This window comes from Vulpes lagopus, chromosome 10 (genome assembly GCF_018345385.1).
Source record: "Vulpes lagopus strain Blue_001 chromosome 10, ASM1834538v1, whole genome shotgun sequence".
Classification (NCBI taxonomy): Eukaryota; Metazoa; Chordata; class Mammalia; order Carnivora; family Canidae; genus Vulpes; species Vulpes lagopus.
Window position 1 is genome coordinate 55021647 of NC_054833.1, and position 27691 is coordinate 55049337.

The 27691-nt window shown below is 38.0% G+C and overlaps 1 protein-coding gene across 12 annotated transcripts in view; it reads right to left on the reverse strand.

Annotated features, from left to right (window-relative positions):
* The window catches only part of DYNC2H1 (dynein cytoplasmic 2 heavy chain 1), a 344376-nt gene that overhangs the window by 304049 nt on the left and 12636 nt on the right, over positions 1-27691 (reverse strand). For all 12 annotated transcript variants that reach the window (XM_041770022.1, XM_041770021.1, XM_041770024.1 and 9 more), the window contains 17 exons: positions 25477-25647; positions 24518-24653; positions 22579-22697; positions 21235-21379; positions 20027-20259; positions 17680-17814; positions 17462-17575; positions 17241-17352; positions 16792-16916; positions 15485-15660; positions 13824-14019; positions 7683-7778; positions 4376-4528; positions 3672-3770; positions 2480-2619; positions 2172-2400; positions 615-742 (listed from right to left, as the gene is read on the reverse strand). In XM_041770022.1, the coding sequence (XP_041625956.1) occupies positions 615-742; positions 2172-2400; positions 2480-2619; positions 3672-3770; positions 4376-4528; positions 7683-7778; positions 13824-14019; positions 15485-15660; positions 16792-16916; positions 17241-17352; positions 17462-17575; positions 17680-17814; positions 20027-20259; positions 21235-21379; positions 22579-22697; positions 24518-24653; positions 25477-25545 (2405 nt within the window). In that variant the 5' untranslated portion in view covers positions 25546-25647. The remainder of the gene's footprint in view (positions 1-614; positions 743-2171; positions 2401-2479; positions 2620-3671; positions 3771-4375; positions 4529-7682; positions 7779-13823; positions 14020-15484; positions 15661-16791; positions 16917-17240; positions 17353-17461; positions 17576-17679; positions 17815-20026; positions 20260-21234; positions 21380-22578; positions 22698-24517; positions 24654-25476; positions 25648-27691) is intronic.

Genomic DNA, 27691 nt, shown 5'->3' on the forward strand with positions numbered 1-27691 from the left:
ACGTTTATAGCAGCAATGTCCACATTGGCTGAACTGTGGAAGGAGCCTCGGTGTCCATCGAAGGATGGATGGATATAGAAGATGTGGTCTATGTATACAATGGAATATTACTCAGCCATTAGAAATGACAAATACCCATCATTTGCTTCGACGTGGATAGAACTGGAGGGTATTATGCTGAGTGAAGTAAATCAATCGGAGAAGGACAAATATTATATGGTCTCACTCATTTGGAGAATATAAAAAAATAGTGAAAGGGAATAAAGGGGAAAGGAGAGAAAATGAGTGGGAAATATCAGAGGGCGACAGAACATGAGAGACACCTAACTCTGGAAAACGAACAAGGGGTGGTAGAAATAGAGGTGGCCGCGGGGTTGGGGTAACTGGGTGACAGGCACTGAGGGGGGCACTTGACCAGATCAGCACTGGGTGTTATGCTATATGTTGGCAAATCGAACTCCAATAAAAATATATATATATACCGCACTGGGTGTTATTCTGTATGTTGGTAAATTGAACACCAATAAAAATTTATTAAAAAAATATATACATATACCAAAAACAAAAATAGAAATGCATGTAATAAAAGAAAAAAAAATAACACCTTCCCATACCTTGGAAGTCGTTCTACTTCTTTTCCTTTTATTTTCAGTGCTTTAAAATTTTTCTCCCAATCATGTACAGTAGAAAGATGTTTTTCCACTAGAGCTTCCATATCAACTTGCCCAATTACAATCCACTCCTATTTAAAGAATGAAAAACATTATTAAAGAAACGATACTAACATATTAACATGTAAAAGCTTAGGGTCTAACTTAACACTGATAAAAAGGGACAAATGTAAGGTATTCAAATGAATTTCAACATAAGTATGCAAATATAGCTATTACTGTAGAGCCTAAAGGATGAATAGGGAAGAAAACTATTTAACATATTAAAATACGGAGATGGTAACACATTTTGTTAGATCACAAAAACCTTTTAAGATTCTCTTCTCGAATTTGACGTATACACAGAATTACCTTGGCAAAGCCAACGCTACAAATCTGAAAGTATCCATATCCAACCCACTCTAGAAACCAAAAATACAGTGTAGTAGATTATTTCTGTGATGCAGAGCAGCATCACACAGGCAGTTCAGAAACCGGTTGAATACTCAGTCATCCATCTCAGGAGCATCATAAATGAGCATTAAGCAAGGAATGCAGCTGGGATTTATCTTTGGAGGGTGGTAGGATTCACTCAAACAAAAGTAAAAAGTTACATCATCTTAATGAAATTGCTTTACTCCATGGATTGCTCTTGATCCAAAGCATGAAGAAAAAGGATATATTTTTGTGAGAGGAATTAAAATTGACACAACAGGACCCTGTCATATTCCATGTTGATGCAACAAGAGATTCTCAATTTTCAAATAGTCAAAGACAGGTATCTTAGTATAACTTTTTTCTCATCTGCAGTATAAATGTAGGTTGTATAAGAATCCTCAACTCTGACTCCACCTTGCTATATTTTTATGTTATGACAGAAGATAAACTGCAGATCATACATTTCATACTAATTCAATCAGATGAAATATTAGAATAACATGAAATTACATGTTTCATACCCCAAAGATACAGATGCAATGAAACACCGGGACACCTGAACCCAGATGTTTCTAGCAGCAATGTCCACAATAGCCAAACTGTGGAAGGAGCCTCGGTGTCCATCAAAAGATGAATGGATAAAGAAGATGTGGCCTATGTATACAATGGAATATTACTCAGCCATTAGAAACAACAAATACCCACCATTTGCTTCAGCGTGGATGGAACTGGAGGGTATTATGCTGAGTGAAATAAGTCAATCGGGGAAGGACAGATATTATATGGTCTCATTCATTTGGGGAATATAAATAATAGTGAAAGGGAATAGAAAGGAAGGGAGAAGAAATGGGTAGGAAATATCAGAAAGGGAGACAGAACATAAAGACTCCTAACTCTGGGAAACGAACTAGGAGTGGTGGAAGGGGAGGAGGGCGGGGGTTGGGGGTGAATGGGTGATGGGCACTGAGGGGGGCACTTGATGGGATGAGCACTGGGTGTTATTCTGTATGTTGGCAAATTGAACACCAATAAAAAATAAACGTATTATTAAAAAAAAAAAAAAAGAAATTACATGTTCCATACCTTATGTTGATCTAAAACCGCTGATAATCTCCTGAACAGATCTTCAGCTTTGCTGAAAATAGTCAAAAATCCACTTGCATTTCTATCAATCATAACAGAAAAAATAGACTCCTCTCCTGCCTCACCCACTCCCTTAAACTGATTAGGAATGCCGATGAACCTCTTCATTTCTCTATAATATTTAGCCCGGATTTCTTCAAAAGGAGGCCTGAATTGTAATCGTCCTTGTCTGAAAACAAATAAATAACTTCAAAATATGAATTAGAAAAATATAGACTGAGAATTAAAATGGGTCTAAAAAACCTTACTTGTACATTAAGTCTATGTTTATTTCCGGCAGGTTCTCATTGAGTGCTTCCAAACCCATCTGGTACTGGTGCTCCAGAGCTTTGTACAGCTGATGATTCCAGTGCTGTTTCCATGCGTGCATCTCGCTGGCCTGGAAGCCCTGATAGGTTTTATTCACAGTTTGTATTTAAAAATCTAGGTAGTACAATAGAGTTTTCATTTCAAGCTCTTATATCACATAAAATTATATGCAAAAAAATCCTCATTTTAAACATCTTAAAACATGAAATTCCTTAGTTGCTACTTATACAATTCATATGGAGTCATATACGAAATTTTCTCATTTTCATGCTTATAAATAGTACTCTGAAAGATCAGCATAATTTAAGAGATCGAGTTAATGTCAAATAGATTTTACATATGGACTTTATGATGCTAAAACAAAAAAAAACAACTAACAGAAACTGGTTTATTTCATGAACTTATTAATCCTCTTTCTAAAATTCCATCAAGTAAAGAGCTCTTCTCTCCCCTTTTCACTCTAGAGATACTCTACTGCACATTTTTTTAAAAAATAATATACTTAAAATATGAGTATGCTCCGGAGAGTTTACACATTCTATTTTTCCATATAACCAGAAATACATTGTTTCTAACATTTTTTATTTTTTCTTCAAGATCTGACAAGTGCATGTACATAATAGGTAGGTCACCTGGCTCACATTCCACTAAGACCCCACCAGCACCCATGTAGCAGGCTCTGTGCTAGCCACTTTCATATACATATCAAAATATGTATAGAACTGAAATTTCACCCCAAAATGGGGAAAACATATGGAGTTATTTCAATTAATAGGCTTCTGCCTAAGCTCAGCTTTGTGTTCTACAGATATCACAATCACCTACAAGAAAACTAAAGAATGATAAAATTTAAGCACCAACTCGCAGCAACTACCAAGTCTGAACTGAGAAATCTGGCATTCCTTAAGATGTATGGAAACTCGTTTTTATACTTTTTTTGTTTTTTTTTTTTTGTTTTTATACTTTTAAATGTAACAGCATTGCCAATGTGTGGTCTATGTAATTCAGTAAAATTCTAAATTTATTAGTAATTTATTAAAGATTTACCTTCATGAACTTTCCATCAATTTATATATTCACCTTCTGCAAAGGTCATACTCAAAGTGTAGACCCCAAGTGGACATACTTTACCTGTGCTTCTACACTGGCTAAGCCAGTTCTCAATTCTTGTAATCCATCTTTCCAGCGCTGTTGCTGCCTCAGCAGATCAATATTCATAAGAACTACCACCTGTTAAAAATTAAAGTATGATAGTCTCAAAGGAGCCCCAGAAAAAACTAACTTTTCAGTGGAAAACCTGAAAGACTCCACTGTAACCAAGTGATGATATTAACTCAACCTAGAAGACACATGAATTCCTGAATAAGGCCGTGGCAAAGGCAGAACGGCAGTGCTGGGGCATCTCTGTCCAAACTTTATCACCTCCCTCTAATAATGAGAAAACACCACGTACACCCATAGTGAGAGACTTCTACAAACAACTACCTATAACAAGGTGGTGAAACAGAAGGAAAGCCTGAGGAGGGGACGCGCCTGCAGAGCCTCCAAAACTTCATGCAAGGCAGGATCCTGGGCAGGATCATGGAGAAGGAAATGGAGGGCAGCGGAAAAGCTGGAAAATTCAAAGCCATCGATTCCCTAGTTTTGACAAGCATACTACGGAAACACAAGTTGTTGACAACAGACGAAGGCGAAGGCAAGTGTCAAGTCTGCTCTACTTCTGCAACTTTAAGTCTGGTAGATAACTGACTTCCAAATAAGAAGTATTTATATATCCCAATTACCACTTAAGTAATACTAGTCATAGCTTATCCAACTTTATAAATAAAACGTACCTTCTCACAAAATATAGTGTGCCATTTCCTCAGTTTCCTATTTTCAGTGGCAAGTCGTTGAGCAGCATTTTGGAGTTTTTGGATGTAGCCTTCTAATTCTTTAGGATTATCCCAAGTAATTTGTGACTTTCCCCCACTTCCTGCTTTCGAATTCTAAGGTATAACAAACATCGTTTAACATTTAAATGCATCTGTCTTTTCCTAAAGGTTCCACATTCAAAATCTTAAGTCCAATTACCCCTAACACTCATCTGCAATAAAAAAGCATATAGTAATTTTTCCATTTTACAAATGGTAAGGCAGTCTTGCAAACCGGATAGCCCCATCCCTTCCAAGTTCTCCCTCTGAGAGCAAAACCATCTGATGACATAGCACACTCAGAAGGAAGGAAGAGAGAAGCAAAAAGGCAGACTGAGCAGAAGCTGGCAGGCTTCCCTACCATCGCCCTCACATCTGGGAGACCCTCACATCTGGAAGCCTCCACCCTGTAGCCCCCTTCAGGAAAACACATGCACGCGCACACACACAGAAAAAACCTCCAGAAGTAGCCTGTTCCCTCTAGCTAACGACCAGGCGAGGAAAACAGCAGCCTAACAAAAGCCAATCTTTTTAGCAATACCCACCCTACTCTTGCCAACACCAAGGGGAAAAACAGCGCTCTGCAGTCTGTGTTGTACCAGACAGCTGAGCTTCTGTCCAGCACTTGTCAAAAGCAGGCAGTGCTCCACGTCCCCTGCCAGGGTAACGAAAGACCAGCTGAGCCTGCACCCCTGCTTTGCAGCAATGGACGAGTTGAATGGTGCCTCCCCCCTGAGCCACACTGGTAGGCTCAGCACAGAGCTGAGGTGTTAAGAGTGAGCCCTGACCTGCCTCTCTGCTCATTGGCAATGCTCTGTTCTCATCAGTGTGCTGCTACCTGCGAGGCCCAGCCAGCCTCTCCTCTGGCCCCACAGGGCATTCATCCTGTCAGAAACATCACCCTACGCACAGAGGACAAGACACTCAAAGGGCAGCTTCTCAGCTGAGGCCGCGACAGCCAGAAGCAAGCAGAACCCCATCCCTCAAGTGCCAAAAAAAAAAAAAAACAAAAAAAAACAAAAAACCTGTGAACCATAGATTGTGTACCTGCCGGAAATATCCTCCAGGAGAGAGGGGGAAGGACAACTCTCAGACAAAGAAAAGGAGGGAGAATGTATCTGCAGCAAACCTGATCTGAAAGCACAGCTACAGCCAGTCCTCTGGGTAAGAATTGCAAAAACACTGGGGTGAGGAAAGTAAACTATCCTTCTCAAGAATTGTTTAAATTAGATGCAGTGATTGAAGCAAAAATTAGAGTCCCATGTGAGTACAGAGGAAGTCTACATCCTCAGAGCAAGTACACAGAAATGGAGTGAGAAGGGGGCTACAGCAGTCAGCTCTCAGCAGATGTAGGGCCAGCAACAAGGCCTAGAATATGGAGAGCCTCAACCAACAGCCGAAAATGAGTGAAGCGAGGATAATACCTCCAACAGAATCCTCTGTGGGTAGCTTAAAAAGCAATGACCTTGTCATTATCATGCACCAGTTACTGCTGTATTCCCTGAGATTATAAAATCAGTTAAACTGGAATCCGTGCTCTCTACTCCAGTTAGCAGCCAGGAGATTAGAAAGAGCCTCCCTGTTCCTTCTCCTTCCATCTTAGTTCCTTATCTACTCTTCTGTCTCATTTAACACATGTTAAACGGATTATTTACTTCTCACAACTCAATTTCTCATGGAAAAATCGAGAGGTTACTTTGAATAGATTTATTAGAGAAAAAGAGTTTAAAGGTATACAATTAAATATTATAAGGTGAAAAATAATAAAATATTATCCCATTTTCAGAAGTACACTTGCAAATACCCCAGAAAAAAAAGCTTACAGGATATTCACCCACTATTAAGAATGGCCATCCCTTGGTGGTACAATTTTAAAACTTTTTTTCCTTTTTGTTTACCAGAATTTTTTAAACTTTCCATTATAAATTCATATTGAGTTTTGGCAATAAAAAAAGTTTATAATAGGAATTATCTGACTTCTAATAAATTTGAAGTCTGAGAACTAGCGTGCAGAACGGTTAGTGGAACCGGTCTACATGCTATCCCTCAAAAGGCCCGATCCAAAGAAGGACCCTTACCTGACACCTGAACACCTGCAGCATGGTGGCTTCCCATCACCCTCACCTTTAAGACTGGTTCACTGTACCCAAAAAACATGGCTTATGCTGAACACCCGATATCCTCCTGGGAACCTGGAATTTCAGTACAGAGCAGGCACAAGACACCTACATGACTAACCCCCGGTGAGTGTCTGGGCACCAAGGCCCCCAATGGTCTTCCTGGGGAGACAACACTTCACACGTAAGACAGCTTCTTGCTGGGGGAGTGAAGGATGCCCTGTGGAACTCCACTGGGAAGGACTCCTGAAAGCTCACACCTGCTTTCCCTGGGACCTCACTCTCATGCCCTGTGCTAACTCTGCTCTGCAGCCTCTTGCTGTTACAAATCATAAATCAGCTGTGAGTAAACTATACCCAGAGTCCTATCAGTCCTCCCAGAAAATCACAGAACCTGGGGGTCTTTTTTTTTTTTTTTTAAGATTTTTTTAAATTTATTTATTCATGAGAGACACAGAGAGACAGAGAGAGAGGCAGAGACACAGGCAGAGAGAGAAGCAGGCTCCATGCAGGGAGCCCGATGCGGGACTCGATCCCAGAACTCCAGAACTCCAGGATCATGCCTTGGGCCAAAGGCAGGCGCTCAACCACTGAGCGACCCAGGCATCCCGAACCTGGTGGTCTTGAGGAAAATCACAACTAGCAGTCCACTTCCAAATAAAATAAGAAAAGGACAAATTCCTCTTCTACTTCCTTTTTAAATATTTCATGTCTGTTCAGACTAACACTGTAGATTTCAAAACCCACCAGTTACACAGTAACAGTTTAAAAACTATTGTAGGTTTTTCTAATGCCATATGTGTGTGTATTGAAACAAGCACAGATAAAAAACAAACACTAAATTATAAAATCAGGAGATGATGAAAAAGCACTTAAGACTCTGGTATATCAAGACCTCACACCTCAGTGAGTTAGTACATAGCATACCAACCATATACTATAGATACTAAATCAATTGATCAAACTCTGTGTGAAACACCATAACCATTTAAATCTACAGATGGGAAAATGTTACTTGTTAAGAGTAAAGGAAGTCATTGGGGAACAAAACAAAACTTTAGATCAATGGTAAGTGGCAGGGTATCTAATTATAACATAAAAAGTCCATTTACCTTAATTATCTGTTCAAACGCTAATGCAGATTGTAGCATCATTGGTCTCTGGCTTTGAATCATTTGTTGATCAATAGAATTATAAAAATGTGCCACCTACAAAGTAAAAGTATAATTAGCAATAATCAATAATAACAATTTTTCATTTGTTTTCATTTTTAATTATTTGAATGGAAATAACCCTTCTCATGCTAAGATTTAACAAAAAAATAGTTTTCACCTCTAATAGAGCATTTATGCATGTATTAGTATATGCAATCAACAATTACATGTTGAGTTCCTATAATCTGCCAAGTCATGCCCTAGGGGCTGATTAAACAAAGATCATAAAACACAGTCCCTACAATCAAGAAGTTCAGTCTCAAGAGAAATAGAGGAAACCAGTAAAAGCATGTTAAATGCTAAACACTGAACTCTTCATTCTTGCAACTCTCTAAACCTGCTCTTTCCTTCTTCAGTACAGAACACGTAATTAACCCATTTCTCAGACCAAAAAAATCTTTGAGTTGTCCTTAACTTTTCTCTCACATCTCACATCAATGGCATCTACTGACTATACTTTTAAACCTATATTAAATCCAGCCATCTCGCCCACCTCCACCCATCCCACATCCGTCCAAGCACCTCATCTCTTGACAAGACCAGTCCCCTAAATGGCCTGTTTCCAGTCATGGCTTCCTATCATCTCTTCAAAGTATTCAAAGAAGCCAGAGTGGTCCTTATTCCTTAAACATAAATCATACCATACACCTGTGCCTACTCAAGGACTTTCAAATGACTTCGCAGTACATTTGAGAAAAAAAATCTAAAATCCCAAAACTCTTACCTAAAACCTTCCAAAGGCTCCCCAATATACTCAAAAATAAAATCCAAATCCAAGACCCATGGCCCTACCCCCAGCACAAACATTTTACATAAACTGGCCTTTAGCCCAGCCACAAACCCTCAGTGCACTGCAGCCACGCTGGCCTCCTTGCTGCTTCTCTTCCCTTAGGAACACGGCATGAAATCTGTTTGCTCTGCAGACAGCAGTCTTTCTCCAGAATCCTGCACGGTTCTTTTGTCACTATGTCAAACCTCTTCTCAAATTTTACCTTTCACCCAGGCCAACCCTGACCACTCTGTATAGAACAGCAGGCTTTGTCACAATCTTTTTTTGGTTTTCTTTTTCTTCAAAGTCCTTATCACTACCTAAAACTACCTACCTATGTGTTTGCTCTCTATCTCCCAAATAAGAATGACAGCTTCAGGAACAGTGTCTAGCAAATAGAAGGCACTCAATATTATTAAAATTAATCAATGAATCAAAGTAACAGAGATACCTGGGAACAAACTGAGGGTTGCTGGAGGGGAAGGGGTGGAGGGACAGGGTAACTGGGTGATGGGATGAACACTAAGTGTTACATGCAACTGATGAATCACTAAATTCTACATCTGAAACCAATGATGTACGATCTGTTGGCTAATTGACTTGAAATTAAACAAAAACAAAGATACCTACAAGGTAGAGTAATGAGCAAAAAAGGACACTGTCAACTCTGTTGGGGGAAAAGGAAAATTTCAGAGAAGCAGATCAAGTGGACACCATGGTGCGAGTCTTAGGAATTTATAAAGACTATTTTTTTCATTTTTGTATCCCCAGCACCTCACAAAATTCTTGGCCCAAAATTTGCGCTTAAAAAAATATTTCCTAACTGGGGTGCCTGGGTATCTCATTCAGTTTAGTGTCCAATTCTTGATTTCACATCAAGTCATTGTCTCAGGATTGTGAGATCAAGCCCTGTGTCAGGCTCACATGCTGGGTGTGGAGCCTGCCTAAAATTCTCTCTCCCCGTCTCCCTCTGTCCTTACCCTCCCTCTCTCTCTCTCAAAGAAAATAAATTCCCAATTTTATAGAGCGTTCACTTCTTTCCACTAGTATGTATAAAAATATGCTTTATTTGGTGGAGAATATCTATTGTACTTATTCTGCACCACAACAGTCCAAGATAAAGCCTAATGAAGAAAACTAGAATACATATTATTATTACAGCAATCTGGCCATGCTATGATCTAATCAACTCCTGCTTCACACTCCCTACTCCAGCTACATACCTGCTCATAAGTAAAGGTGTACATAAATATATTTCCCTGGAGATATGCAAATACTCTATGACCATCCGTTCATCATTTGAGCTCCTATTGTGTTATACTAAATACACAAGACACAAAAGTGAGCAAGCCTCTTTGCTTTCAAAGATGCAGCCCCTCTTTATGAAATGCTCACCCCACCCTACCCTTTGTGGTCCTGAGAAAACATATGTATACTCTTCCAGACTCATACCAAACAGCATTCTTCTGTAAAGATTTATTAATGCTGCCTCTACCGTCCGTACTTTCAACGGCGGTGCCAGCAGCAGCCCCCCGGACCCAGGCAGTCCACAGCCCCAGAGACCTCGGCCCCCATCAACAGTGGGGACCCACCCCCACCATACTGGAGTGACTCCAACATGAAGGACCCCCAGAGCTACCATCTGGTTATCTGCCAGTTTTTCCAGCTGCCCTCTACCTGACCCAGCACCTCCTCCCCCTTCCCAGAATTCATGACATCAGAACACTGGTTTTCCCCCTTTCCTTGAGACTCAGGAGGGCCGAAGCAACAGCCTTTTGTTTTTTCTCTCTCCCCTACCAAGGGGTGAAGGAAGGGATCCATCCTATTGTTCAGAGGCACCAGCTCCCTCCCCTAAATCAGGCTGAGAAGGAACCAGCCAGCTCTTACCTCCTCCTGGTTGTTTTCTTTCCCACCCCAGTTTATTTTTTGTCTCCTCCCCCCCCCCCCCAACCTGAGCCCCTACCTCTGAAGCCATTTTATGAACTGTCATGTGCCACCTGAGCCTCCAGTAAAAACAAAAAACAGGCTTTCCCCGTGGGAAAAAAAAAATGCAAAACCGTCTTGGTAACGGTTTCCGTCACCAAGAAATAATTGAAAACTCCCACCCCTATGCTTTCACATGACGTTCCAAAAGTCTCCAATTAAATACTCATATTAAATATTTTGTCAAGTTTTCAAATATATGTCACCAATACATAAACTGTAATGGAATAAACATGGGCTCTGGAGTCAGATTTGGAATCAAATCCCAGCTTCGTAACTCATTAGCTGTATGGCGCCAGAAAAACTATGTTACAAATCTGATCCCCAATTAGATCAGTGAGAAATGGAGGGTGAAGTGAAATAACATAAAGTAACCTATTTATGTAATTTCATAAATATCTACCAGAGGCCTTGATATTTAATGAGAACTCAGTGTTTAGTTTGCTCTGTCCCACTAGACCAAGGATTCTCACAGTTATTTGCACCCAAGGGGACATTTGACATCTGGAGACACTTGATTGTCAGAACTAGACAGGTGCAACTTGCCAGCGGTACTGCTAAACATCCACAATCCACAGGACATTCCCCACCAAAAACATCTGTTCCTTCTTCACAGAGTTGGAACAAATAATCTTAAGATCTTTGTTGAATCAGAAAAGACCCTGAATAGCCAGGAAATGTTGAAAAAGAAAACCAATGCCGAGAGCATCACAATGCCAGATTTCAAGCTGTATTACAAAGCTGTGATCATCAAGACAGTATGGTCCTGGCACAAAAATAGACACCTCGATAAACGGAACAGAATAAAGAACCCAGAAATGGGCCCTCAACTCTATGGTCAACTAATATTTGACAAAGCAGGAAAGAATATCCACTAGAAAAAGAACAGTCTCTTCAATAAATGATGCTGGGAAAACTGGACCCCCACGTGCAAAAGAATGAAACTAGACCATTCTCTTACACCATATACAAAGATATACTCAAAATAGATGAAAGATCTAAATGCGAGACAAGAATCCATCAAAATCCTAGAGGAGAACACAAGCAACACCCTTTTTGAACTCGGCCACAGCAACTTCTTGCAAGATACATCTACGAAGGCAAAAGAAATAAAAGCAAAATGAACTACTGGGACTTAATCGGGATAAAAAGCTTCTGCACAGCAAAAGAAACAGTCCACAAAACTAAAAGACAACCTACAGAATGGGAGAAGATAGTTGCAAATGACTTATCAGATAAAGGGCTAGTATCGAAGATCTATAAAGAACTCATTAAACTCAACAGCAAAGAAACAAACAATCCAATCATGAAGTGGGCAAAAGACATGAACAGACATTTCACCAAAGAAGACACAGACATGGTCAACAAGCACATGAGAAAATGCTCCGCATCACTTGCCATCAGGGAAATACAAATCAAAACCACAATGAGATACCACCTCACACCAGGAAAATGGTGAAAATTAACAAGACAGGAAACCACAAATGTTGGAGAGGATGTGGAGAAAGGGGAACCCTCTTGCACTGTTGGTGGGAATGTGAACTGGTGCAGCCACTCTGGAAAACTGTGTGGAGGTACCTCAAAGAGTTAAAAATAGATTTGCCCTACGACCCAGCAATTGCACTGCTGGGGATTTACCCCAAAGATATGGATGCAGTGAAAAGCCAAGGCACCTGCACCTCAATGTTTATAGCAGCAATGTCCACATAGGCCAAACTGTGGAAGGAGCCTCGGTGTCCATCGAAAGATGAATGGATAAAGAAGATGTGGTCTATATATATAATGGAATATTACTCAACCATCAGAAAGGATGAATACCCACCATTTGCTTCGATGTGGATGGAACTGGAGGGTATTATGCTGAGTGAAGTAAATCAATTGGAGAAGGACAATCATCATATGGTTTCACTCATACGGGGAATATAAGAAATAGTGAAAGGGATTATAAAGGAACTGAGTGGGAAAAATTAGAAAGGGAGACAAAGCATGAGAGACTCCTAGCTCTGGGAAACAAACAAAGGGTTGCAGAAGGAGAGGTAGGCGGGGGGTAGGGGTAACTTGGCGATGGGCACTGAGGGTAGCACTTGATGGGGATGAGCACTGGGTGTTATACTGAACTTCTAAAAAACAAAAATCAAAAACAAACAAACAAAAAAAAACTGGTCCAAAATGTCTACAGCACTGAGGCTGAGAACCGCATGCCAAAAGATGACAGTATCTTCATGTTTATTTCTTCACTATGCTGTGCATGGCACTGTAGGTGCTCAAGGGATTCCTGCTGAAGGAATCAAAGAGAGTCCAAGTATGTGCCTCTCAGAAACTATTCCTGCCCCACTAAGATCTATTAAGTGGGAGAGAAGACAAAAAATATCCAATACTCCATAAAAGTGTTCAAAACTAATTTGCACATTGCATACAGAATGGGGAGTAAACAACTAAAGAAAGACACAATAAAGACAGGGACTTATGAGTGGGGAATCAAAGGATGACTTAGAGTTTTCTAATAAGAGGGAACAGAAGGGTGACTGGGTGGCTCAGTGTTTGAGTATCTGCTGGCTCAGGGCATGATCCTGGGGTCCAGGGATCAAATTCCATATTAGACTCCCCACAGGGAGCCTGCTTCTCCAGCTGTCTATGTCTCTAGTTTTCTCTGTCTCTCGTGAATAAATAAATAACACCCCCCCCCAAAAAAAAAGAGGGAAGAGATACCAGTGCATGGAGGTACATTCAGAATGCAGGGTATAGGTAGTGGAGGCCACAGTCAGTCAGGTTAGCTACAGTATGATTAGGCCTGGTTTCTGTGCTAAGGAGATAGACAATGTGGCCATAAGAGTTGGTTCTAAACAGGAAAACGATGTGATGGCAAAGTGCTGAGCCAGAAGACCTAGGAAATGACCAAAGCCAACAACCAGCCCATCAGCCTGCTAACTCTCTAAGAATCTGACTCTCGAAGACAAGCAAAGGACAGAGGGCCCTTTGATTAGAAGCTCCTTTAAGATCCATGCATGTAATATGAAAGAAAAAGGGAAAAAAAAGAAATAACATTCTATCTTTCCAAATGCTTTTAGAATGAATAATAAATACCACAAATTAATGAATTCCTCTAAAGGTTTGCAAAGTAAATTTTGTAATGGAGTCATTTAGCAAACCATAATTTCCAAAGACATACTGATGCTATTCCATTAGCCTCCGCCCCAAAAAAAATCAAATTTAGAAAACAAAGCCCTTAAAATATTCTAATGTAATAAACTCAGAATAGTCATATATTCAAAAATATAATGTCATACTTGTTTAAGAATAATTGCTTGCTTGCAGAATTTCTGTGCAATGTTTGCAACTTGCTGTATTTTGGCAGGAATAACAAAGCCAAGTGCAGAAAGCTGACGAACTTCTCTCAGAAGAATCACCAAGCGATCTGAATAATGTACTTTTAATGATCCATCATTAGGATCCAATTCCATAATTCGACTATTAGCCTCGATACTACAAAATAAAATTACTTTTTAATATTCACATTCTCACTCTTTGAACAGATGAAAAATGCAATAATTTTTACAACTTTTCTGTAATTATAGTTTTCAAGCAATCTTTTCTTCATATAGTACCTCACAATTTAGATCTTGGTAATAAACTGCAATATCCAAAAATCTATCATCACATTAATATTCCAACCAATTCATTTCTGATAAGAAAAATCAATCTCTTAGTCTTCAGCTAAGACTCAAAACTGGCATCATACCACAGAGAGAAAAGGCTTGATATTCTTTTTCGAAAGGGTACTCTTAGATATTGAGTCTGTCAACTTGGTTCTTTGATACTTTTGTTAAAGGATCGATGATAAAGAACATCAAAATGGGAGGAGTAGAGATATTCAAATGTTTCATTCCCTCTACTCTTTGTTTAGCGAAGGACTGTCCTTAGTGTCTCCTGTAAATGCTACAATAGCAATTTTTAAATCAGGGCACTCGAGTCAGGATGATCGTGAAAATATTGAGCCAAATTACTCAAAAACTACTATATTTTCATGACTTCTCTTTCAGGATCAGTTTTACATAATACTTATTCCTTCAGATCACTTTCACAATTAAGAAACTTGGGTCTTAGAAAGTAAGCTACTGAAAAGCAAAGAACAAATTTATTTTACCCACCTAACAATGCATATAAGAAAGCCTAATAAAAAGTAGATACTTTAAAGTGGCTTAGAATAATGATTTAACCCCAACTTTCCTATAACATAAAGCCTATCAAAAATTTCGAATGGTGATTTTTTTTTTGCCTTTATATGAAACTAATATTCAAAAGTACTTTCTACATACCAGCATATCCCGAAATATATTCTAAAACACACCAATTCTATGGAGCAATAAGGGTTTAGCCCAGAAAAAAAGCAGGAGTCAGAAGACTTCATTGCCAAATAGGATACAGTGGGTTGAATAAAGTTGAACAGGATTCTTTCCAGAGGCCTCAGTCCCGCGGCATGCTACCATACATAGTGGAACTCCACCAGAGCTGCAGTGGTAAAAGTGTGAACATTTTCCAAAATAAGCCGACTACAGAACTCTTTTTTTGGCCTGGAGCACCTGTCCTATTTTAGGTTCATGGTAGGAAGGGAAAGAGTTAAATGGCATACATAAAAAGGTAGAAAAACACATATGAATACCAGTAGCAAAACATATGGGAGAGGAAAGCTGAATTTAAAAATGAAAATCTGCAGACCTGAGAAACACACGAGAAGCAACGCGGGGCATGGGCAACTAATTATCTTCAAAGCTCCAACTTTAATGACTTAAAAGTTAATCAAAAACTAACAAAAAATGTTGTAAGGAGCAACAGCAAGTTTGGAGAAAGGAGAGAACAGAGAAAATTAATTCCATCTTGCCACTTAGATTACTAACATAAGAAACAAGATTCTTGCACCGACTTCACTGTTTAGTGTATCGATACTTACCACAAACCAGACCTGGAATCAGACAAACCAGACTGAATATCCCTGGACCAGTCATCAAATTGTTCTTGTTCATACAGTTTAAACTGGTCTAACAGATCTTCAGCACTTCGATGGAAAGACCGAAATCCAGACAAGTCAAACAGAAGAGCCTCAGCAATCTTGAGAGTATCATCCACCTTAAAAAGACAAATTAACAAAAATATTGCAAGAATATATTATTACAAAATTAGTATGAAATGAACCACCTTCTCCAACCTGCGATTCAGAAATTACTTTCCCATTCAACTATAAACAGTAGAAGAGGAGACGTGCCTGTGAATGTAAGATCAGCCCCTATTTTGCTTCTGACTTGTACCACCTCAGAAGAGCAAAACAGAGGTAACACATATAAGGCATAATCAGAAGGGTAACATGGGAAAAATTCAGATGAGACCCCCTACGTACTCAGCAACACTCCTCCACACATTCAGCAATTATGTGGTCATTGGCTAAGTGCTCTGGTGAGGAGTTCACACAGTATCTGCCAATCTGAATGGCAATTAGAGGGAAGAAATGCCTCTCTTCTACAACTGTACAAAGAACATGAGAGCACTTTGGAAAGATGACAAGATTGGGTAGAATATTCCTGATAATAGAAGAAAAATACAACCTTGAATAACTCTCAAACATACTAGCCTTGATAATACTGTCTGCTTGCTCTTAATCACAAACCATAACCAATTAATATCCATTACATAAGTCAATGGAAGACACTGTACCACATGTTAACTAGTGAGTACGCAAGAATCTTAGATCAAGTTTGAGAATACCAAAATATTAAAATAATAGCTGTTAAATCCATAAATTGCTAATACTACCCTAGGCAATGTCATAATTACATTTCACCTCTCCTTTAATTTCCTTTCAACCTAGAGTTACCTACATACATATACTTGCAGATAGGCTTTGCAACTACCAAGATTTTGCAATGATAATCTCAAAGGATTAAAAAAAATCCTTTGAAAACATGTATAAGATGATATCCTCTTAGATATTTTTTTCAAAAGGCACTTTACCTAGAATGACTGACTGTACCTGAATGATAAATGATGTGCTAGTGATTTCTACATAGAAGATGAGCAGACCACTTGAACCCTCAAGCCTCCTCTGTACATTTTTTCAGAATTCTACATTTCACATGAAAATTAGATATGCCAAGGAAAACAGGGAATTTTTTTCATGTTTTCACTAGAGGCTCTAGAATGCCTTCCATATTAACTTAGCACACTTTACAATTACTATTCTTCAACATCTCTTAAAGCTGATACCTTCAGTTCCAACTGGTGAACCCAAACTATGTTATTAACAACTTCCGAAAGGTTTTTGCCAGAAAGTGGCCCAGATGCTTCACCGGGAACTCCTCGGCATCGATTCTCAAAGTCTAACCGAAAATCTGTAAAATTTAAATCAAATAAATTATTACACATATTCAGCAAAGATTTCCTAAGTGCCTTCCATGCACCAAGTACTAAGTGAAAGGTTATATTTAGAAAAATCTTAAGACTTGGTCCTTTACTCTTAGGGACCTTACCATGCATCAAATGAGACAGGGAAAATAATAACTAGTTAATTTTAAAAATCTGTAATTTATAACAAAAATATTACATTAATCATCAGCATATATAAAATAGGCTTAATTCCAAGAAATTGGAATTAAGAAAAAGAACCTACAAAATATTTTCTCAAGCAAACACTTTAATATCCGATAAACTTTTACCTTTAACGGAGTCCACAAGTCTTGCCAGTAAAGCTTCTCTTTCTAACATCAATTCTTTACTTATAGTTGGACGCTTCACCAACTCTTTGTATTTCAGAAATGCTTGAAGAAGCTAACATAAAATAAGTACATGTTCATCCTAAGTCGATCAACTTGGTAAATAAATATTTCCGAAAATAGCTTAAGGGATATATTAAAAGTAAAATATTTCAATATTTTACCTGCTGTGGACTATCTTGAATTTCTGAAATATAATTTTTCAATTTTGCTGCTACTTTTTGCTCTGCAGGTGCAATAATTTTTTCATATTGAGACACTGCAGCTTTCCATAAAGGCTAAACAAATTAACAATATTATTAGATTTTTAACATTTTCAATATCTGTCTTTGAGAAGAACAACACAAACAGGAAATTATATAGGCAAAAACATGTATTCAACCTCGGTATACGGATTATACTGCACAGGATTCAGGCCGGTAAAAGGTTCAAATACTCGAGTCAAGCATATGATTTTCTCTTCACTGGCAGGTAAAAAATAAAGAAGCTTCTCATGAATTGTTCTAACAGCCAAGACCTAAAACATAGAATATTAGAACAACAAATTTATTTAAAGAGATAAATCTTCAAAAATAGGCCTAGAGTCTCAATGTACTGGGCAAGAGTTTCTTTAAACTACTTCTCTGAAATGAATTCAACAAACTGTCATATTGAGAATTACTACTCATCAATAGTCAAAGTGGCATTCAAAGATAGTATCACATCATCACATTAATTGATAAATTAATGTGCTCAAACCTGGTGAAAATACACAAAATCTAAACATGGTTAAGCTATGTTTAACATTCATCCAAGTAACATTTTAGAGTCCTCAATATAATAAAAAACCTTGATTTTCATTCTGTGTTAAACGGCACTTCTAACAATGAAATGTTACACTCTATTATGTATAATTTACAAACAGGTGGGAAATAAATTATTGGACTTTGTATTTAAAACTTCCACCAACAGTGGCATCTCAGGGTCGTGAGTTCAAGCCCCATGCTGAGTGTACAGCCTACTTTTAAAAAAATTTTATACAGTTTAAATAAATGTGTGGCATTCACACATTCAAATAATTAAATAATACTTCCAACAACAATTAAAAGGTAATCAAAAACCTTAAAAAACACTATGAACTTCTATTTGAGTTAGAAAGAGGAGTATCAACTACTGATTTTTCTCTCACTGAGAACAAAAATACCAATATAACAACCTCTCTACTGAGAAGGCTTAAAAACATTAATAGTAAGTGACATTTAGCACTTTCCCCAACCAGATTATTGTTGCTAAATGCCATTTTCCACTGGAAAAACCAGGCTCTTGAAAGAAAGGACTAATTCCAGGAAAATGTCCAAGATGGACTGGTACCTTGGGGCTAAAAGTAAGGAAGTTATCAAAGAAATACCGGATTCATACAAAAATAACCCAAGAGCCAACGTACATGGCCACTCACTGCCCAAAGACGAACAGTCTGATGACAGTAACAACTACAATAGATTGAAACTCATTAAATATAAAAACTCATAACTTTGTAATGATACTAGCAAAAAACATTCCATTAACTGCCTAGGGAACTTACTAAGACACTAACTGATTGTTCGTTGTTCTAAAAAGTAATAAATAAAAGAAAACAGGAATGACGTGTGCTGCCATTCCTGTACAAACGTTATTTCAGGGTAACTAAGACACGGATGACAAGAAGTTCTTCCATAATCACGAAGAAATGCAAAGAGAAAAACAGAACCGGAATATCACTAAGTCCCAATTCCCACCATCATCAATGGCTGGTAAATCACTAAGACCACGCCGAAGAACAAGCATCAGAGAGAGAGCAGAGAGCAGTGAATGCACTGGCCACAGGAAACCAATAGGCCAGCCCCCAGCAGTAACGCACAGGAATTACAGAGCACCCAGGAAGCACCCAATTCGAGCAGACCAACTCTAGAACACCTTACACCATACAGGATGACACTATCAAAGTACTGTCAGTGTTGAGTGTGACAGTGGTTCTGTGGTTAAGCTTTAAGGGCATAAGTATATAATTTCTTGGCTTGGCGTTAAAACTACTCCCAGAAGAGAGAAGGCAGGGGAGATGAAGACAGAACCAGAAGTGAGTCATGCCAATGGCTGCTGTAATCGAGTGACAGATACACTGATGTTTGTTATACTGTTTTACTTCAGTGCGGGTTTTAAAAAATTTTTTAATGAAAAAGGTTTTAAAAAACCCCCAAAGAACTATAAGCACAAAGTGTCAGTCATCTTTGTAATCTTTGCAATTTTCATTTTGCCTGTCCCTCAAGCTAAAAATTTAAGTTCTATCCTGAAACGTGTAACCTACATAAATGAAACAGCTCTTCCAAATATCTCCGCTGAGTACTCCCTAAAAGTTTGTCCCCGCTTCATAACAATTTCAAGATAGCCAAGAAAATGTCAGAGAGGGTCCATACCTGGACAGGTGGGCTGCTTATCTTTTTCACAAGGACAAAACAGAAGTTCACAACTTCCAGGGTGAATAGCCACACGCCAAAGAGAAAGCAAGCAGGGGGGAACCAGCACTTACTTGCTCCCCACTGGGTACCAGTCACATGACTGCCCTAAATTATCTCACATGAACTTTAATTCTTTTTCTCTCCCAAAAACAAATAATCTCTCAGGGGTGTACTGCTTACTAACCATAAAATATGTTCACAAACAAGTGAGGACCTACTTCACACTTCACGTCAAAGACCCAAATGATCAAATGGTACCTCTTCAAGGCGTTTGCCAAGTTTCTCAAGTGTTTCGGGGACGTATTTCTCATTTTTCCATGGATGAGGAACATAGCGCTGCCACACCTGACCTGTGAGGTGATTACAGACAATCACCCACTGTTCACAAATTGAAATACCAGCTTTCAGGTTGTCTTTCACGAGATAATAAGGATCTCCCCAAAAATTCAAAGTTCCCAACTTTTTCTGTACAAATCTTCCAAATGAACCACCTAATAAAACAGAAAGCAAAATTTTTAATGAAAAATTAATTTTTTAATGAAAAAAAAAATTTTACTAATTATAGAATACATGCTTATGACAAAACTTAATGTATAAATTAGCACACTAAGGATCTATAAAATACCATATGCACATCCTTAGACACAAAAACAAATATTTTTCAAAACACACATATACACACACATTCCTCTGTATTTTTGGATCTTTCAATATATCATGTGCATCTTTCAAGTGTAGAAGTATGTACAATTTTTTTCAAAAGGCTGCAGTGCCTAGTGTATGGATGTAGCATTATGTAACCAATTCTCAACTGCTATGTTTCCTACTCCTACAACTGATGCTGAAATAAATACACATATACCTTATGTACTTGTCAAATATTTCCTGAGAATAATAAAAAGAATGGTATTTTCTAGGTCAAAAAGTATATGCACTTTAAATACTAACAAATAGGGATCTCTGGGTGGCTCAGCGGTTTAGCACCTGCCTTTGGCCCAGGGCACAATCCTGGAGTCCCGGGATCGAGTTCCACACTGGGCTCCCGGCATGAAGCCTCCTTCTCCCTCTCCCCGTGTCTCTGCCTCTCTCTCTCTCTCTCTCTCTCTCTATTATAAATAAATAAATCTTAAAAAAATAATAAAATAATAAATAAATACTAACAAATAAACCAATACATATTAAAGACTTTTGAAATCATTACAAAATAAAGTTTAAATTAGTATATGTATAGGGACTAAAAACCTATGTAAACTTGCATTAATGGTCAAAGAATTTGAGACTAAGATTTAAATTAGCCAACTATATACAAATTTCTATTTAAATAATCCTGTACAATTTGCTCTAAGCAATACTCTGAGCAACAATTCTTACACAGAGGAGCATTTTCAGTAAGGGCTTGAAGGAAAAACAAGAGAACAAAGTAAGACAGGTTCCAAAGTTTTACAAGCTCTCTTCTTTACCAGTACCTATGATATCTAAGAGATGTAACATCCGTGACTCGGGATAGTGATCATGCTCCGTTTGTCTCCATACATCATCTACAACATCCCGAGTAGTCTCCACCAAGTCAACCACTTCTGGTAAGGACAGACTGTCCAAGTTATAAAATTCCTAAAACCAAAAGGCATTCATTTTTAAACATAATGATAACCATATCTTCAGCAACACAGTCACCATGCTCCCAGATTTTTCGGCTGCTACAGTTCTAAAACCCGCCATATCACTTTCTCCTCTTCCTTCTACCAGATGATGAGTTACATCTTTACGCAAATACCCTACAAGTTCCTTTACAAATTTCAGGAAAGCCAGAAGAAAAAATTGGAATTGCAAAGTCTATTGATTTATTTTTCCCTTGGCCTATTTTTCTTAAAGTCTGGATTCACTTCTTGCAGCTACTGAAAGGAGGCAGTCCTAATGCCATTCAGACATTACCCACTGTAGTTCACAAATGTCACTTGTGGACTGCGCTGCATATTACCAGTAACACCATCATAGTTCAAGCTTTGTTATTTTACATTCCATCATTGTGACAAAAAGAAGTGTAAAACCATCTCAAACTTCATTAAAATGATATTGAAATATTAGGAACAGGGCAGCCCCCATGGCGCAGCGGTTTAGCGCCGCCTGCAGCCCAGGGCGTGATCCTGGAGACCCTGGATCGAGTCCCACGTCAGGCTCTCGGCATGGAGCCTGCTTCTCCCTCTGCCTGTGTCTCTGCCTCTCTCTCTCTCTGTGTCTCTATGAATAAATAAATAAAATCTTTACAAAAAAAAAAAAAAAAGAAAAGAAAAGAAAAAGAAATATTAGGAACAAATATAAAATTACTATTTATTTTGAAAAGAATAGACCATTTTGTAACCATACTTAAAATGGTCACTTATTTAATCTCTAGGAATATTTCAAAGAAAAATCAATCAAGCATAAAACTAAGACTTTTCATATTTCAGATTACTTCGAAATGCTAATTTGAATAAACTGAACATCCCTTCTAAAGAACCTATTACTCTCACATTGAAAAAACCTGTTAGTACATTAGCCTTTTGCTTTTCCCTATCTATGGGCAGAAAAGTAATTATGTTTTTGAGAAAAATATTTACTAGAGATTAGAATCTTTCTTGAAATCTTTCTTGAAAGTTGTAGTACGCATGTTAAATGCACACTTTAAGGAAACCCTGCTACATAAAAAGGATGTATTTTGTTTACAACCAAAAAGTAATAATTTTAAAACGAAGGCAAATCTAGTGAAAACTGAATCCTAACGTAATTTTATTATCAAAAGCCTGACATATAACTATATAAGAATCACATACTCTTGCAATTGTTTCAAATAATTCTTTAAAATAATTGGCTCTTTCTTTACTAATCTGTTTATTTCCACGATGAGCTTGTTCCACCCAAAACTGGAACTCATCACTTGGCGTAAGAATACCTGAAAAGGTAAGAAGGAAAAAAAAAAGAAGTATCAGTTCAAAATGAAAAGTCAGAACAATTAACAGTACCAAATTAATACTTCCCAAGTTTGTGGCTCAGTAGGTTTCCCATTATGTTTTTGTAAATCATCCATATCTACACCATCAGTCCATAATTTCTTGCTTCTCCTACACAAGGCTTTCCATTACCAGTCATATTAATGAATACCATCCAAATCAGATATGATTACAATTGAATCAATACATGCCCACTATTTGGGGGCACCTGGGTGACTCAGTGGTTGAGCATTTGCCTTCGGCTCAGGGCGTAATCCCAGAGTCCTAGGATCGAGTCCCACATTAGGCTTCCACAGGAGCCTGTTTCTCCCTCTGCCTATATCTCTGCCTCTCTGTGTCTCTCATGAATAAATAAAATATTTAAATAAATAAATGCGGGATCCCTGGGTGGCGCAGCGGTTTGGCGCCTGCCTTTGGCCCAGGGCGCGATCCTGGAGATCCGGGATCGAGTCCCACGTCGGGCTTCCGGTGCATGGAGCCTGCTTCTCCCTCTGCCTGTGTCTCTGCCTCTCTCTCTCTCTCTCTCTCTCTCTCTGTGACTATCATAAATAAATAAAAATTTAAAAAAATAAAAATAAATAAAATAAATAAATAAATAAATGCCCACAATTTAATATTAAAGTAAAAGCAAATTAAAGTAATTTTACTTCTCAATTTGCTTTTATATTTCCCAATGAACTGGGAAATATATTTGCTTCGTCACATGCTGGAAAAGTGCACTATTCTGTCTGAGTCTATGGTATTCAGAAAGCATTTGATTCACTATTCAAGTATAAAACTGTGACCAGCATTATAAAATAATGATTAGTGTAGGTCATGCATTTCATATTAATTGTTCATATGAACAATATTTACAGCTACAATAAAATAATTAGCTTCAAATAAGATGCATTTTTTAAAAAGTCAATTATCTTTGCAAAGTAGACAATTAGGATCAATCCTCATTATTCATGGATGCTCGATTTATGAATTCATCCATTTCCTAACATTTATTTGTAATCTAAAATCAATGCTTGCAATGTTTTTGTGGTCCTTCACAGACATGCACAGAGCAATGAAACATTTGAGTTGCCGCATATATACGTCCCCAGCTAAGGCTGAACAAAGCGACGAAACCTTGTTTCCTATCTTCTACTATGAACAAATATCCTTTGTGTAAACTACTCAGTTGGATGTTTTTCTCATTTTTTGTACTTTTTATTGGTCATTTCTCTGTTTAAAATGGCCCCCAAGCATAGTGAAGTCCAATGTTGCAAGGACAAAACACTATGAGGTGACTTACAGAGAAAATACTGGAGTTAGGGAAGTTCCATTCAGGCATGAGTTACAGCACTGCAGGCCATGAGGCCTATGTTAATTAATCAACAATCTATATTAAATAAAGTGTCTTTAAACAGAAACACATAAAATAAGGTGACGTGTTGAGTGGCCGACAAAAACATTATGGCCAGAGGCTCACTGGAACCTAACCTGGTTTTTTCTCTAAAAGCAAGGGCTCAGTATTTACTAATTCATCATTCACAGGGAGTTTACAGAACATAACTACTGCAAATAAGAGGCAATTATATTTTCTATGTCCACATATTGCACATTGTTAAAGATTATATTCTCCTCTTCTCAAAATCCATGTAGATCTATTCATTTAAAAGAAGTTCAAGCTCAGAGAAGATCCAAAAGTGTGGAAATAAATCTGTGAAAAAATATATTAATTTACTAATGTACTAATAAGAAATCGTTTTGACTTTAAGCTATGGTTTTATACCTCGTGTGTCATCTTCCTTAAATTTCAGTTTTGATGAGTTAGTGTCTGATCTTCGTAGAACTATACCCAACCCAGTTTCCAGTTCACTCAAAAGATTCTGAAGTTTGGGATCAAAGTTTCTGCTCCATTCCTGATCCTAAATAAAAACAGATAAGAGCAAACATTGATCAAAAGTTTTCCAATTGGGGCACTTGGGTGGCTCAGTCAGTGAAGCGTCTGCCTTTGGCTCAGGTCATAATCCTGGGGTCCTAGGATGAAGCCCTACCATAGGCTCCCTGCTCAGTGGGAGGTCTGCTTCCGCCTCTGCTACTCCCCTTTTTTTTTTTTTAATAATTTTTATTGGTGTTCAATTTACCAACATACAGAGTAACACCCAGTGCTCATCCCGTCAAGTGCCCCCCTCAGTGCCCGTCACCCATTCACCCCCACCCCCCGCCCTCCTCCCCTTCCACCACCCCTAGTTCATTTCCCAGAGTTAGGAGTCTTTATGTTCTGTCTCCCTTCCTGATATTTCCCACACATTTCTTTATGCTCTCTCTCCTCCTCTCTCAAATAAATAAAATCTTTTAAAAAGTTTTCCAATCAAGTGGGCTTCCTTAAAATACTGTTGAGAGAAATAAGTCCAAATACACCTGTCTCTCTCTCAAAGCCTGCCACTGCCCTCTGTGTCATAGGGAGAAAAAAAAAAAAAAGCCTTTCAACAGTTAGAATTTTATAAAATCATTTACTGTATAGCAACATAAGAGCTGATGCAGATTGCATTTTTATCTTTCTCCCATTTCTCTATTCGGCAACAAAGCTAACTTTAAAATTTCTATAAATCTTTATAATATTTTAAAAACTAAAACACTAATGATATTAACAGCAAATAAAATAAATATCTTTATGTTTGCAAAGACATTTATACAAATACCTAGCTTAAAACAAATGACCATACAGGTACTTTTTAAGGCACTTACCTTTAACAACACTGGGGCAAATACTTGCCTTACTGCTTGGTAAAGAGAATTTATAGGTGATTCTAACATAGATGAGACAAGAATGTTACTATGTAGATTCTTATCAGTAATTACTTCAGGTCGCAGCTTGAAAAACACCAGCACTTTATCTTTTGTGTCAGCAAAATCAATCTAAGTGATAAACAAATGATTTTTAATGTTACCTTTATAAAAGTATTTGAAAGAAATGTTTCCTGAAAACTGTTCTATCGCTGTAATGTTTATCCCTTGGTAAAAATATTTACTTTAAAATAATTACAGTATATTACAACCAATCTATCTCTGCTCTTTAGGGGTATCTGGATTTTAAAATATATCCCCACCTATATGTGATTGTGTCCTAAAGCTACTGTGACAAGTGGTTTATAAACAGAAAGCACTATATAAATATTGTGGGCAGATACTGCTAACTACTCCACTCCCACCAGATTCAATAATGCTACAAAGTTGTGGGCCCCAGGAACACACTGATTAGTAGCATATGTCTCCACTCTGTTCCAGAAAGTCTGTATCAAGGATATTAATTACCCTCTTACCTGAAACCAGAGTTTTAAAATGTGCTTTTAAAGTCATATGTAAACTCAAAGCTACCAAAATAATCTTAAATTGTCTGTCTTCTCAATTTATCTTTATCTGAATCAAAAAATTTTTTCCTTAAAGTATCTGAGCATCAAACTTTTTCATTTAAGTTGTATAACTAGATTAAAGTTGGAACTAGATGAGCTAAACTGTTATTCACTAAAGCAACCATGTTTAAAATAGGGTCAGTTCATAGCAATTAGTTCATTAGCTGAAAAGTGTATTACCGGAAAGAAGTTTTTGCATTATATATATATTTTCACAGTTGTTCTCATTTCTTTTTCCAGGAAGAGAAGTATATGTGTTAAAAAAGCTTTCAAACAAGTTGACTGCCATGCATGAAAACACTTTATAGACGAGTGAGATTCCATGCTACTTTCCTTTTACCCTAATCATTACATTTTTAGGCACAAAGGAGAAACTGGCATGTACTTGGTATTGCTGCATTTCTCAAACTCCCATTCGCACACATTAGAATTCTATCTCTAGTATGACCATTTTATTCCAATTACAAGCAAGAATAACAAGCTATAGATATACAGATTTGAAAAATTCACCCTTTAGTCATTAAATAGTACATACCCTTGTACTCTCTTCCTCCCACCTAAAGAAAGAAAATTCAGAAAATATACATTTCATCATTATACTGAGAAGAGTAACCACAGTTACTGGCTAAGGCTCCCTGGCATCAGTCAGGATGGTGAGCTTTGTCCTCAGCAAAGTCAGAGCTAACGCAAAGCTCAGTTGGCTACAGCCGTTCCTCATTCTTGAGAAAAGGGAACCAAAACTAGCAGCCCCAGCTACATCTCCTGCCAGGTTCTCTATCAATGGCAAATACTATTTTCCTTTAACTGACAAAATTTTGATAGCTATTAATTCAAAGTACAAAGCTGTTCTCCTTTGAGGTTGCAAAATAACTCTAGCACCTCCTGGGATCCATCAGGCATCAGCCTACCACAACCTGCTGCACAGCCCACAAGCTAAAATAGGTTTTTTAAAAAATGAAAACAGGAGCCCCCTGGCTGGCTCAGTTAGGAGAGCTTGCTACTCTTGATCTGGGCATTGTGGGTTCAAGCCCCACGTTGGGTGTAGAGACCACCTAAAATCCTTTAAAAAAAATTTTTTTTTCATGACAAAAATTATATGAAATTCAATTATCAGTGTCTATATATAAAGTTTTCTTAGAACATAGTAATATTCATTTGCACATTATCTAGGACTGCTTCCATACTACAACCACAGAGCTGTAGCTTCTACAGAGACCTTATGGCCTACAAAGCCTAAAATATTTATTATCTGCCCATTACAGAAAATGTTTGCCAACCTCTTTCCCAAAGCATAAGCCAGATTGCATCTCTCTTAAGATTACCAATGGATGTTCTATTTCAACCTAAATGGTGTCCCAGGTTCTAAATGAGCAGCCCATGCTGTCACCTTCCACACTTTCCAGCCATCCAGGGAAACTTCTGCAATCACTAGATTGTTTTTACCTGGCCCTTTGAAACCCAGGTGAGACCTGGCTCAGGGCCTGGGTACTTTTGCTTAAAAGACCCTTCCTTTAAATATTAGGTTTGCCTACAACACATCATCCCAACCC